We start from the raw sequence: 15060 nt of genomic DNA, 5'->3' as shown, positions 1-15060 counted from the left end.
GATCGAGCACAGAGCCCTCCCCTTCCGTTAAAGGGGAGCACATGTTCGAGCTCTGCCGTGGGATGAGGGGCCTCCACATCGCCCCCGGTGATGCAGGAAGCGGGGTGCTGGGCTGCATCATTGGGGCACCGATCCTGCGAAAAACGCAACAGAAGGCTGGACCGGTAGGCCAAGAGGACAGAATGGCACTGTGCAACTCCCCTTTCAGTTTCACCCCGCGAGCGGAGTGCGGCCCGGTTCGCGAACCGCGAGGCTGGCGCTGACATCGCCCACGGCGCCTTCCCGCGGCAAGGTCCAATTTCCACTTCGGGGTGAAAACGGCGTGCTGCACACGGCAATGAAGTCATCATCATCGGAGCAGCGGCCTGGGGGGCTACCGGCAGGAACGGGGCGCTGCCGGTCTTGTTTCTCTGCAAATCCCATGCATTTTGACTGGAGTCGGTAATGCCCCCCGCCCCCCCGCTCCCTCCCAACACAACCCGATTTGGACGCCTGAGGAAGAGAGTGTTTGAATCTGGCACCAAGCTTAAAGTTTACAGGGCTGCAGTGATACCTGCCCTTCTGTATGACTCATAGACATGGACTATGTACAGCAGGCACCTCAAATCGCTGGAGAAATACCACCAACGATGTCTCCGCAAGATCCTGCAAATACCTTGGGAGGACAGCCGCACCAACGTCAGTGTTCTCGATCAGGCCAACATCCTCAGCATCGAAGCAATGACCACACTCAACCAGCTCCGTTGGGTGGGCCATATTGTCCGCATGTCCGACACAAGACTCCCAAAGCAAGCGCTTTTCCACGGCAAGCGAGCCCCAGGTGGCAGAGGAAACGTTTCAAGGACATCCTCAAAGCCTCCTTGATAAAGTGCAACATCCCCACTGACACCTGGGAGTCCCTGGCCAAAGACCATCCTAAGTGGAGGAAGAGCATCCGGGAGGGCGCTGAGCACCTCGAGTCTCAGCGCCGAGAGCATGCAGAAAACAAGCGCAGGCAGCGGAAAGAGCGTGTGGCAAACCAGACTCCCCATCCACCCTTTCCTCCAACCACTGCCTGTCCCACCTGTGACAAAGAATGTAATTCCCACATTGGACTGTTCAGTCACCTGAGAACTCACTTTTGGAGTGGAAGCAAGTCTTCCTTGATTTCGAGGGACTGCTTAGGATATTGATGATGATGATGATGATCACACCCTGGGTGAGAAATCGATTGCCCCTCCATTAGCGCCTTCCGGGGGCTCCAACGGGAATCGTAAATGATGCAAATTTCTCCCCCATTGAGTCTTTGAGAATTATCTATTTTTTCCAACCTGTTCTTTCAGGTAACTCCAAGATGAGCAGAAGAACAATGTAAAAATAACTCCCCGAAACAAGAGCTCACAGACATCCCGTTCCCACAGACCATTCCCCATACACTGAGAGCTGCATTTCCCGGCACAGATAGAAATTCCATCTCCCTCCAGCCCTGTAAATCTCTTTCCAAAACATATCCCAGAGTTCCCACCACTCTCCACCCTAAGCACCAAGTGGGGACTGAGAAGCCCCGCCCCATTCCCCCTCCCCACTATTCAGATAATTCACCACTCGGAATGGAACAAACCCAACGCTCCACTGAGCAGAAATTCAGGGGGGTAGAGTAGGATACAGTAGAGTATCCTATCACTGACTGCAAAAGCTTCTATAGATATGTGAAAAGAAAAAGATTAGTGAAGACAAATGTAGGTCCCTTGCAGTCGAATCAGGTGAATTTATCATGGGGAACAAAGAAATGGCAGAACAAGTGAATAAATACTTTGGTTCTGTCTTTATTAAGGAAGACACAAATAACCATCCAGAAATACTCGGGACTGAGGGTCTAGCTAGAAGGAGGAACTGAAGGAAATCCTTATTAGTCAGGAAATTGTGTTAGGAAATTGATGGGACTGAAGGCCGATAAATCCCCAGGGCCTGATAGTCTGAATCCCAGAGTATTAAGGAAATAGAAATAGTGGATGCATTGGTGGTCATTTTCCAACATTCTATAGACCCTGGATCAGTTCCTATGGATTGGAGGGTAGCTAATGTAACCCCACTTTTTAAAAAAGGAGGGAGAGAGAAAACAGGGAATTATAGACCGGTTAGCCTGACATCGGTAGTGGGGAAAATGTTGGAATCAATTATTAAAGATGTAATAGCAACGCATTTGGAAAGCAGTGACAGGATCGGTCCAAGTCAGCATGGATTTATGAAAGGGAAATCATGCTTGACAAATCTTCTAGAATTTTTTGAGGATGCAAGTTGTAGAGTGGACAAGGGAGAACCAGTGGATGTGGTGTATTTGGACTTTCAAAAGGCTTTTGACAAGGTCCCACACAAGAGATTTGTCTGCAAAATTAAAACACGTGATATTGGGGGTAATGTATTGATGTGGATAGAGAACTGGTTGGCAGATAGGAAGCAAAGAGTAGGAACAAACGGGTCCTTTTCAGAATGGCAGGCAGTGACTAGTGGGGTACCGCAAGTTAAGTGCTGGGACCCCAGCTATTTACAATATACATTAATGATTTAGACGAAGGAATTGAATGTAATATCTCCAAGTTTGCAGATGACACTAAGCTGGGTGGCAGTGTGAGCTGTGAGGAGGATGCTAAGAGGCTGCAGGATGATTTGCAAAGGTTAGGTGAGTGGGAAAATGCATGGCAAATGCAGTATAATGTAGATAAATATGAGGTTATCCATTTTGGTGGCAAAAAGAGGAAGGCAGAATATTACCTGAATGGTGACAGATTAAGAAAAGGGGAGGTGCAACGAGACCTGGGTGTCATGGTACATCAGTCATTGAAAGTTGGCATGCAGGTACAGCAAGCGGTGAAGAATGCAAATGGCATTTTAGCCTTCATAGCGAGGGGATGTGAGTATAGGAACAGGAAGGTCTTACTGCAGTTGTGAGGCCACACCTTGAATATTGTGTACAGTTTTGGTCTCCTAATCTGAGGAAGGACATTCTTGCTATTGAGGGAGTGCTGCGAAGTTTCACCAGACTGATTCCCAGGATGGCAGGACTGACATATGAAGAAAGATTGGATTGACTAAGCTTATATTCACTGGAATTTAGAAGAATGAGAGGGGATCTCATAGAAACATATAAAATTCTGACGGGATTGGACAAGTTAGATGCAGGAAGAATGTTCCCGATGTTGGGGAAGGCCAGAACCAGGGGGAAGCCATTTCGGACCGAGATGAGGAGAAACTTCTTCACTCAGAGAATTGTGAACCTGTGGAATTCTCTACCACAGAAAGTTGTTGAGGCCAGTTCGTTGGATATATTCAAAAGGGAGTTAGATGTGGCCCTTACGGCTAAAGGGATCAAGGGGTATGGAGAGAAAGCAGGAATGGGATACTGAAGTTGCAAAAATTATCAGCCATAAACATACTGAATGGTGGTGCAGGCTCGAAGGGCCATATGGCCTACTCCTGCACCTATTTTCTACGATTCTATGTCACCCCTCCCCCATTAAGCTGTAAATCGGGCCCTGGGAACACGGAAAACTGGTCCTCACTGGAAAGAAAATTCAAGCTTGAAACATCCCCCCTAATTCAACACAGCCCCCCAAAGAGTGTTTGCTGCCCACTATTTTGTATCCAATCCCTTCCCTCCCCATTCCCCCTTCACCAACCTTCCCTGTTCCCCATTCTTCACCTAGCATTCCCCTTCCTCATTCCTATTCACCCCTTCCACCTCCATTCCCGAGGACTGTCCCTCTTTCCTGCACTTCCCTCCTGCCCTGCTCACATTCCCTGCCTCTTTACCCTCCCCCTCTTCGCTTGGGTCCAATTTTCCCCTTTGCCTTCTCACCCTGCTTCACCTGATTATTGCTCAGTCGCAGCAGATCCGCAACTCACGGTTAATTCCCGAACCCAACGACGTTGAACTGGATATTTACCTGACTCATTCACCACCACTTCAGGTATTTGCAAGTATATTTCAGAATGGACAAAACAAAAATATCACAGTTAACATAATCACCTGTTGTTCTATTCTAAAGGACAAATGCTGTGTGTGTTGCAACTTCCCATGCCAAATTGCATTGAAACCCTGTGTTGATGGGAAAACTCCTTTTAACAGTGTCAACATTTACTTGCTGTATCTGTAGTTGGCCCCGTGCTTGGCATTTACAGGGTTCAGTGCCTGTTACATAACATTCAGTGTAAAGCACATCGATGGTACGGTGTTGCGGCAGTGAGACCTGGCATTAAGCTCCAGTGTATCTCGACACCTCAACAAATTGTGGGATTTCCCACTGGAGAAATCCAAGATAGAGCTGCGAGGCTACTCAGGAGAGAACATTCCTGTGGTGGGTCATATCACCGTACCGGTGAAATATAAGGATCAATTTCAGAGCTTGCCTCTGTTAGTAGTGCCAGGAGACAAGCCTGCCTTGCTAGGAAGAAATTGGTTGGGATCACTGAAACTGGATTGGAGTGAGATTTTTTGTGTTGAAATGAGATTTGCATCAAAGAATGATGTCATCAAAAATATCCGAAGGGGTTCTGCGACTCAGACAGTCCGATCCAAGGCTTCAAGGCGAATGTCAGGGTACAGAAGGGATGCTAGACCAGTTTACTACAAGCCACATCCCGTACCAAATGCACTCAAGGAGAAAGTTGAGCAAGAACTCAATGGATTAGAGACTGAGAACATTATCTTTAAGACAGATCGATATAATTGGGCGACACCCATTGTTGTTGTACCTAAGTCCGATGGTTAGGTAAGGTTGTGTGGTGATTATAAAGTAACCATAAACCAGGTTCTCGAGCGTAATGTCCCCAATACACTGCCAAATGTCGAAGATATGTTCACAACGCTGACAGGTGGTCAGATCTTCTCAAAGTTGGATCTTACAAATATCTACTTACAACTTGAACTAGATGAGGAGTCCAAGTCATGTTTGACTATAAATACTCATCTAAGCCTATATCAATTTAATAGGCTACCATTTGGAGTGTTGTTCGCCCCTGCCATATTCCAAGGGGCGATGAACCAAATTTTGCAAGGTATTGAAGCGGTAGTATGTTACTTAGATGACATACTAATTTCAGCACCAAACAGGCAAATTCATAATAACATATTGAATGAACTACTCAAATGGCTAGAAAAGCACAGAGTACGAGTGACTGCTCACAAGTGTGAGTACTTTTAAAACTCAGTGGAGTATTTAGGGCACAAAGTAGACAAAGATGGTTTACATCCAACCAAGTGAAAGCTGGATGCAATCAGAAATGCACCCACTCCCAAGAATGTCACTGAACTGCGATCATTTTTGAGTCTTTTGGACCATTATGGGAAGTTCCTACCGAATTTGGCTACAGTATTACATCCACTGAACAAACTATTGAAAAAACAGGTTCATTGGAAGTGGTCAGAAGAATGCGACACAGCATTCAAAGACTTTAAAAACCAATTGGTAGAGAGCACCATGTTAGTTCACTATGGCGTATCTAAGGAGATCAAGCTAGCAAATGACGTCTCTCCACATGGAGTTGGGGCAGTGATCTCTCATGTACTACATAGTGGGGAGGAGAGACCAATTGCTTTTGCTTCACGCACTCTCAGTGCCAGTGAGTGTAATTATGCGAAAATCAAAAGGGAAGGTTTGGCATTAATTTTTGGGGTCAAGAAGTTCCACAATTACTTGTATGGTCGTAAGTTTACCATTGTTATGGACCTGACAGCAATCCTCATCCAAAGTCCCCGGTTCCAACATTAGCTGCAGCCTGAATGCAGAGATGGGCTTTGATTTTGTCAGCATATACATGTGATATTGAATACAGACGATCAGCTAATCATAGTAATGCTGATGCTATGTCTAGATTTCCTTCCCCATCACAAGTTGCATCCAATAAGTAAGAAGTGTTCTATTTTTTTACATTGATGAACTGCCAGTCACAACTGAAGTGATGGTAGAGCAACCAATCATGACCCAGTAATGATTATATTGCAAATGGATGGCCAAACCAGGTCACAGACAAAGATATTCATCCATTCTTCATTCGAAGGAATGAATTATCAGTCGATAAAGATTGTATCATGTGGGATGCAAGAGTGGTTATACCAAATAAATTCAGGTCCAAACTATTTGGAGTTCTTCATGACCAGCATCTGGGAATGTGTTTGACCAAGAGTTTTGCACGCAGTTATTTATGTTATCCAGGTTGAGATAAAGATTTAAAGTACATCGTCAGTCAGTGTACGACATGTCAAGCGGTAAACAAGAAACCACCATCAGTACCATTACAGCCATGGAAATGGCCTCCCAGGGTGTGCCAAAGGTTACATATTGATTTTGCTGAGCTAGAAGGACAGCAATTGTTCATTGTAATTGATAGCCATTTGAAGTGGGTCGAGGTGTTTCCGATGCGGAAAATAACAACAAGTAAAACATTAGACATTTTGTGAAGATTATTTTCTTAATTTGGCCTCCCAGAAGAAATTGTTTTTGATAATGGACCACAATTTCGTTCAGAAGAACTTGCACAGTTCACGAGCACAAATGGTGTGAAACATACCAAGGTTCCACCGTAACACCCTGCTTCAAATGGTGTAGCAGAGCGCACTGTACAAATTGTAAAACGTGACCTCATCAAACAGATGTTGGATCTGAATCCAAAGAAATGACAGTTGTCATTGGACCACAAATTGGCTAATTTTCTCATTATGTAATGTAATACTCCTCATACAACTACTGGTAGAACACCAGCCACGAACCAGATTCTCGTTGTTAAAACCAAACTTGGCACAGTCTGTAGAAGAGAAATTAAGACAGAAAGAGAATCATGATAGAGGTAGAATAAAAGAGATAAGTGTGAAATTAAATCAGAAGGTGAGAGTGAAGAACCATCACCATAAATGATTAAAGTGTGGTGAAGATATGTGGTCCTCGCACATATTTGGTCAAGATGTTTGATCATGGACAGGTTAGGATTGTTCACATTGATCATATTTTACCTACAGACGTGGAAGGGGTTGAAGGTTGGAATGATTTGATTATTTCTGACTCATCAGATAGTTTTGATACAAGTAGCATATCCTACATCAGATGTACTGGAAACAAGTCCAAAAGAAAGTCAGAATTTAAGTCTGAGTCCGAGTCAGGTGGACAAACAATCTGAAATTGTAGAGACTTCAAATGGAAATCAAGGGCATCCCTTGGAGGAAAACTTTCCTCAGTATCAGCCTCGAATGAGTCTAAGTTCGACACCATGTTTGGAAGGTTCTGTTCAGGAGCGAAGGTATCCTCTTCGAAACAGAAATCCAATTGTTATGCTTGATTTGTAAATATGGCAAAATAAGTCCATATCTTTTGTTATGTATAACCATGCAAGTTATGACTGATGATTACTTGTTCTAATTACTGCTTCATTAAGGAGGGAGAAGTGTAATAATTATAGCCCCACTCAGTGGACTTCTGTGGCACTGTAGCCATTGCTATTTACAACAATAAAGAGGGAGTCACCTGACTAGGCTTCCTGAAGTTATCAGCCATTTTACAGCCTGTGTTTTTGTGACGTCATACTGAAAACACAATAGGGGTGAAAATGAGTCGCTACGCATGGCAAAGACGCCATCATCATTGGCGCAGCGGCCCAAGGGGCTACATAAATCACATGCAATTTCACAGGAGCCGGTAGCCCCCCCTCCCCTCCCACCACACCATGGGTGAGAAATCGTTTGCATCCCAATAGCGTCTCTCGGGGGCTCCAACGGGAATCGCAAAAGATGCAAATTTCTCCCCCATTGAGTCTTTGAGAATGATCTATTTTTTCAATACGTTCTTTCAAGTAACTCCAATATGAGCTGAAGAACAACGTAATTATAACTGACCTAAACAGCAGCTCACAGACATCCAGTTCCCACAGACCATTCCCGATACTCTGCTAGCTGAGACAGAAATTCCATCTCCTTGCAGCCAAGTAAATCTCTTCCCAAAATATATCCCAGAGTTCCCACCACGCTCCACCCTAAGCACCAAGTCGGGCCTGAGAAGCCCGCCCCATTCCTCCCTTCCCACTATTCAGATAATTCACCCCTAGGAATGGAACAACCCCAACGCCCTATTGTGCAGACATTTGGGGGGTCGAGTAGGTACCCTGTCACCCCTCCCCTATTAAGCTGGAAATTGGACGCTGGGAACACAGGAAACTGGTCCTCACTGGAAAGAAAATCCAGGTTTGACACATCCTTTCCGGCTCAACACACCTCCCTGAGTGTTTGCTGCCCGCTATCTTGTACCCAATCCCTTCCCTCCCCATTCCCCCTTCACCAACCTTCCCTATTCGTCTTTCTTCAACTAGTATTCCCCTTCCTTGCTCCTATTCACCCCTTCCACCGCCATTCCCAAGACCTCTCCCCTTCCCCCCTCCTCCAATTCTCCTGCCCTCCTCCCATTCCCTGCCTCTCTACCCTCCCCCTCTTCTTTTGGGTCCAATTTTCCCCTTTGCTTTCTCACCCTGCTCCACCGGAATATTGCTCAGTCGCAGCAGATCCGCAACTCACGGTTAATTCCCGAACCCAACGATGTTGAACTGGATATTTACCTGGTTCTTCATCTGCTGGATTCTCAGCAATCACCTCCACTTCAGGTATTTGCGAGTGTTTTCCTGAATGGACAAAACAAAACTATCTAACAAAACTATCTAACAAAATCACCTGCTGTTCTATTATAAATGACAAATGCTGTGTGTGTTGCACCTTCCCATCTCAGATTGCACTGAAACCCCCCATAGTCAGGCTCTGTCGATGGGAAAACTCCTTTTAACTGTGTTAACATTTACCTGCTGTATCTGTAGGTGGCCCCGTGCTTGGCATTTACAGGGTTCAGTGCCTGTACATAGGGCTAGATTTTACACTTTTGTGCAGATTGCCCGAAAATAGGTGTTATTTCCGGTGTGGGCGGTAAAAATGGGTTTTCAGATCACCAGCTTGTCACCCATTTTCAAAGCCCCTAGTCTCCATTTTAAAAATTAGGTGTTACCACGAGCGATCTGAAATGGGCGTTAGCATTAAATCTCTTTGGTCTTCTGCCGTAAAGTGTTGCTGTCTTTAGCCATGGCACGGCAATGCTCGACTCCCGGGATTCAGGAGGTCAAGCGTCATCATGACATGCGCATAAGAGGAGACAGAGAGAAAGAGAGCTGAGGGGGACTGAAGGCGTGTGTGGGTGTGGTGTGACTGCTTTGGGAGAAAGGAGGGAGAGTTTCAAGCTTTATAGCAAATTGGGAAAATAAAATTAGCTGTTACCAGCCTGCTACCTTCCGAATTTGGTGCCTATAATGGAGGGAGAGGAGGAGGCGACACAGCACGCTGTGGACTGAAGCTGGCGAGAGCAGTGAGCTGGGAGAGGAACACATTGGAGGAATCAAAATAGCGAGGAGGTTCTCGGAAGAGGCAAATGTCTCCCTCCTGCAGGAGGTCGAGTCATGCTGGGGTGATTTGACACAGGGAGGGCGTGGGAAGCCCACCCCAAACGCATACCAGAGGATATGGGCCGAGATAGCAGAAGTGGTCTCGTCGGCGACCAACGAGGTGCCTGAGGGCAACCAATGCCTAAAGTAATGGAACGACCTTGTCGGATCCGCAAGAGTAATTATTACATTTATTTACATATACTTATGTATTTATATAATTTGATTTGTAAGAGTCATGAGTGACTATCATCAGGTGTGAGGTCTTTCACTTTTACCGGGAATGTTGTACTCAAAGCCTGCAGTCACGCTGCATGTCTTTACGTAAAGAATGATAATTATCATGATAATCATGATTACATCTGTCGGTTATGTGTTGTATCAGTCTCTGTGACAGTACCAAGCAATGATATCACGCAATGATCTCATGCCATGTCGTCCTGTTACCTTTTACAGAAGAACATAAAAAATAGGAATAGGAATAGGCCATATGGCCACTCGAGCCTGTCCCGCCATTCAATAAGATCATGGCTGGTCTGATCATGTACTCAGCTCCACTTCCCCGCCCGCTCTCCATAACCCGTTATCTCCCTATCTATTTCTATCTTAAATGTATTCAATGTCCCAGCTTCCACAGCTCTCTGAGGCAGCAAGTTCCACAGATTTACAATCCTCTGAGAGAAGAAATTTCTCCTCATCTCGGTTTTAGATGGGTGACCCATATTCTAAGATCATGCCCTCTAGTTCGAGTCTCCCCCATCAGTGGCAATATCCTCTCTGCATCCACTTTGTCAAGCCCCCTCATAATCTTATACGTTTCGATAAGATCACCTCTCATTCTTCTGAATTCCAATGAGTAGAGGCCCAACCTACTCAACTTTTCCTCATAAGTCAACCCCCTCATCCCCGGAATCAACCTAGTGAACCTTCTCTGAACTGCCTCCACAGCAAGTATATCCTTTCGTAAATATGTAAACCAAAACTGCAAGATACCATTGGCCTTTCTGATCATTTGCTGTAGCTGCATAGCATCCTTTTGTGTTTCATGCACAAGTACCCCGGGGTCCCACTATACTGTGGCACTTTGAAATCTTTCTCCATTAAAGGGGAGCAAATGCTGTAAGCTCTGCAGTGGGGTGAGGGGCCTCCACTAAACCCCCGGGGATGCGGGAAGCGAAGTGCCGGGCTGCACCATTGCAGCACGGACCCTACTGAAAATACAATGGTAGGTCGGCCGAGAGGACAAAATGGCGGTGTGCAACTCCCCTTTCAGTTTTGCCCTGCGAGTGGAGTGCGGCCCGGTTCGCATCCCGCGACGTTGGCGCTGACATTGCCCGCGGCGGCCTCCCGCAGCGCCATCCAATTTCTGCTTTGGGGTTCTAATATATATAGCTCCACCCAGTGGACTACTGTGGCACTGCAGCCATTGCTGTTTACAACAATAAAGAGGGAGTCACCTGACTAGCTTCCTGAAGTTATCAGGCATCTCACAGCTTGTGTGTTTATGATGTCATTCTGAAAACATAACATTTGGCGATGAGAATGGGATGATCGGATAACAAAGCTGAAATTTTTGTTGGTGGATGATTCAGCCAACCGACAGAGAGACTTTGATAGCTTCTCTGTTTTGATTAACAGCTACAAATCTAAGGTAAATTCCAAGCACACTTGTCTGAACTGCCAGAGTCCAGATGGCCGCGCCTATGGGAACAATAGGGCACTTGGGGGAGTTTCAACGCGGCCGTGAACGTTTCGGAGCATATGTGGAGTGGCTAGAAATATTTTTCACTGCAAATAATATCATCGAAGCCCCCAATGATGAAAACCATAACTGGGTGGTGATGGAAAGACAACGGACTATTTTCTTAACTGAAGCAGGGCCCGAGGTCTATGAAACCCTGAGAAATTTGCTTGTGCCTGTCAAGCCAATGAACAAATCACTTAAGCAGATTCCATCCAAGTTGGAACAGCACTATAGTCCTGAGCCCCTGGAAATTGCTGAAAGTTATCGTTTCAGAACACGAGATCAGGTTAAACGACAAGAATATCAGTGAGAACATTGCAGCATTAAGAAAGCTATCTATTCACTGTCATTTTGGAAACATTCCGGACCGAGCATTGCGTGACCGCTTTGTTTGTGGGATGAAAAATGATGGAATCAGAAGAAAGTCATTTGACTTTACATTTAGATTGTCAGACAGCTATGTCAATGGATATTCCCGAGAATTTCGCACCATTTTCAGTCGTCAGACAACCGAGGTGAATTGCCTGTAGGTTAAAAGTAAAAGGCAGTAAGGCCCCAAGGTCTCAGCAACTGTCAATAGTAACAGTGCATTGAAGTCATGCTATCAGTGCCTGGGACAAAACATTGCTCAAAGTTCTCCATTTGTGAGGGCAGAGTGTTTCTTCTGCAGGAAAAGTTGGCATCTTGTGAAGGCATGCCGACTGAAGAGCAAACAAACTTTCAAAGTTATATGTAGAAATCCCCAGAGAGTACATAGCATGGAAGAAAAACAACATAGAAACATAGAAACTAGGTGCAGGAGTAGGACATTAGGCTGTTCGAGCCTGCACAACCATTCAATATGATCATGGCTGATCATACAACTTTAGTACCCCATTCCTGCTTTCACTCCATACCCCTTGATCCCTTTAGCCGTAAGGGCCACATCTAACTCCCTTTTGAATATATCTAACGAATTGGCCTCAACAACTTTCTGCGGTAGAGAATTCCACAGGTTCACAATTCTCTGAGTGAAGAAGTTTCTCCTCATCTCGGTCCTAAATGGCCTATCCCTTATTCTTAGACTGTAACCCCTGGTTCTGGACTTCCCCAACATCGGGAACATTCTTCCTGCATCGAACCTGTCCAATTCCGTCAGAATTTTACATGTTTCTATGAGGGCCCCTCTCATTCTTCTAAATTCCAGTGAATATAAGTCTAGTTGATCCAGTCTTACTTCATATGTCACTCCTGCCATCCCGGGAATCAGTCTGTTGAACCTTCGCTGCACTCCCTCAATAGCAAGAATTTCCTGCCTCAGATTAAGAGACCAAAACTGAACACAATATTCCAGGTGAGGCCTTACCAAGGCCCTGTACAGCTGCAGTAAGACCTCCCTGCTCCTACACTCAAATCCTCTCGCTATGAAGGCCAACATGCCATTTGCATTCTTCATCGCCTGCTGTACCTGCATGCTAACTTTCAATGACTGATGTACCATGACACTCAGGTCTCGTTGCACCTCCACTTTTCCTAATCTGTCACCATTCAGATAATATTCTGCCTTCGTGTTTTTGCCACCAAAGTAGATAATCTCACATTTATCTACATTATACTGCATCTGCCATGCATTTGTCCACTCACCTAACCTGTCCAAGTCACCCTGTAGCCTCTTAGCATCCTCCTCACAGCTCACACTGCCACCCAGCTTAGTGTTATCTGCAAACTTGGAGATATTACATTCAATTCCTTCATCTAAATCATTAATGTATATTGCAAATAGCTGGGGACCCAGCACTGAACCTTGCGGTAACCCACTAGTTACTGCCTGCCATTCTGAAAAGGACCTGTTTATTCCCACTCTTTGCTTCCTGTCTGCCAACCAGTTCTCTATCCACGTAAGTACATTACCCCCAATACAATGTGCCTTAATTTTGCAGACAAATCTCTCGTGTGGGACCTTGTCAAAAGCCTTTTGAAAGTCCAAATACACCACATCCACTGGTTCTCCTTTGTCCACTCTACTAGTTACATCCTCAAAAAATTCTAGATTTTTCAAGCATGATTTCCCTTTCATAAATCCATGCTGACTTGGTCCGATCCTGTCACTGCTTTCCAAATGCGCTACTATTTCATCCTTAATAATTGATTCCAACATTTTGCCCAGTACCGATGTCAGGCTAACCGGTCTATAATTCCCTGTTTACTCTCTCCCTCCTTTTTTAAAAAGTGGTGTTACATTAGCTACTCTCCAATCCATAGGAACTGATCCAGAGTCTAAAGAATGTTGGAAAATGACCAACAATGCATCCACTATTTCGAGGGACACTTCCTTAATACTCTGGGATGCAGACTATCAGGTCCTGGGGATTTATCGGCCTTCAGTCCCATCAATTTCCTAACACAATTTCCTGACTAATAAGGATTTCCTTCAGTTCCTCCTTCTCCCTAGACCCTCGGTCCATTAGTATTTCCGGAAAGTTATTTGTGTCTTCCTTGGTGAAGACAGAACCGAAGTATTTGTTCAATTGGTCTGCCATTTCCTTGTTCTCCATTATAAATTCACCTGAATCTGACTGCAAGGGACCTACGTTTGTCTTCACTAATCTTTTTCTCTTCACATATTTATAGAAACTTTTGCAGTCAGTTTTTATGCTTTCTACAAGCTTACTCTCAGACTCTATTTTCCCCCTCCTAATTAAACTCTTTGTCATCCTCTGCTGAATTGTAAATTTCTCCCAGTCCTCAGGTTTGCTGCTTTTTCTGGCCAATGTATATGGCTCTTCCTCGGATTTAACATGATCCTCAATTTCCCTTGTTAGCCACGGGTTTAGCCACCTTCCACGTTTTATTTTTACGCCAGACAGGGATGTACAATTGTTGAAGTTCATCCATGTGATCTTTAAATGTCTGCCATTGCCTATCCACCATCAACCCTTTAAGTATCATTCGCCAATCAAACCTAGCCAATTCACGTCTCATACCATCGAAGTTACCTTTCTTTAAGTTCAGGACCCTAGTCTCTGAATTAACTGTGTCACTCTACATCTTAATGAAGAATTCTACCATATTATGGTCACTCTTCCCCAAGGGGCCTTGCACAACATGATTGCTAATTAATCCTCTCTTGTTACACAACACCCGGTCTAGGATGGCCAGCCCTCTAGTTGGTTCCTCGCTATATTGGTCTAGAAAACCATCCTTAATATACTCCAGGAAATCCTCCTCTACCATATTGCTACCATTTAGGCTGAGGAGGTTTTAGAACTACACATAATCAGGAGCACGAGGGCAACGAACAGCGATTCAAAAAGTAGCAACAACCATATAGATGTTGCAGGAATCAAGAGACCCATGGAAATCGACACTGGTGCATCCATGAGTGTAAGAATGGAATCACAATACCTCGACAAATTGCGTGATTTCCCATTGGAGAAATCCAAAATAGAGCTGTGAGGCTACTCAGGAGAGAACATTCCTGTGGTAGGTCGTATCACCGTACTGGTGAAATACAAGGATCAATTTCAGAGCTGTCTCTGTTAATGATGGCAGGAGACAAGCCTGCCTTACGAGGAAGAAATTGGTTGGGATCACTGAAGCTGGATTGGAGTGAGATTTTTCGTGCCGAAACGCGATTTGCATCAAAGGATGATGTCATCAAGAAGTATCCAAAGGTGTTCTGCAAAACAAGCAGTCCGATCCAAAGCTTCACAGCGAGTGTCAGGGTACAGAAGGACGCTAGACCAGTTTACTGCAAGCCAGATCCCGTATCATATGCACCCAAGGAGAAAGTTGAGCAAGAATTCAATGGACAAGAGACTGAGAACATTATTTCTAAGACAGATCTATGTAATTGGGCTACATCCATTGTTGTTGCATCTAAGTCCGATGGGAAG

General features: G+C 45.0%; 1 protein-coding gene across 1 annotated transcript in view; it reads right to left on the bottom strand.

The window, feature by feature from the left end:
- The window catches only part of LOC139266116 (sterile alpha motif domain-containing protein 15-like), a 283681-nt gene that overhangs the window by 165269 nt on the left and 103352 nt on the right, over positions 1-15060 (bottom strand). The window contains exon 13 of the mRNA XM_070883964.1: positions 8575-8637. Within this exon, the coding sequence (XP_070740065.1) occupies positions 8575-8637 (63 nt within the window). The remainder of the gene's footprint in view (positions 1-8574; positions 8638-15060) is intronic.

Source organism: Pristiophorus japonicus, chromosome 6, assembly GCF_044704955.1.
Source record: "Pristiophorus japonicus isolate sPriJap1 chromosome 6, sPriJap1.hap1, whole genome shotgun sequence".
NCBI classification, from domain to species: Eukaryota; Metazoa; Chordata; class Chondrichthyes; family Pristiophoridae; genus Pristiophorus; species Pristiophorus japonicus.
The sequence above is the reverse complement of the archived record's forward strand: the minus strand, read 5'-3'. Positions and strand labels throughout refer to the sequence as shown.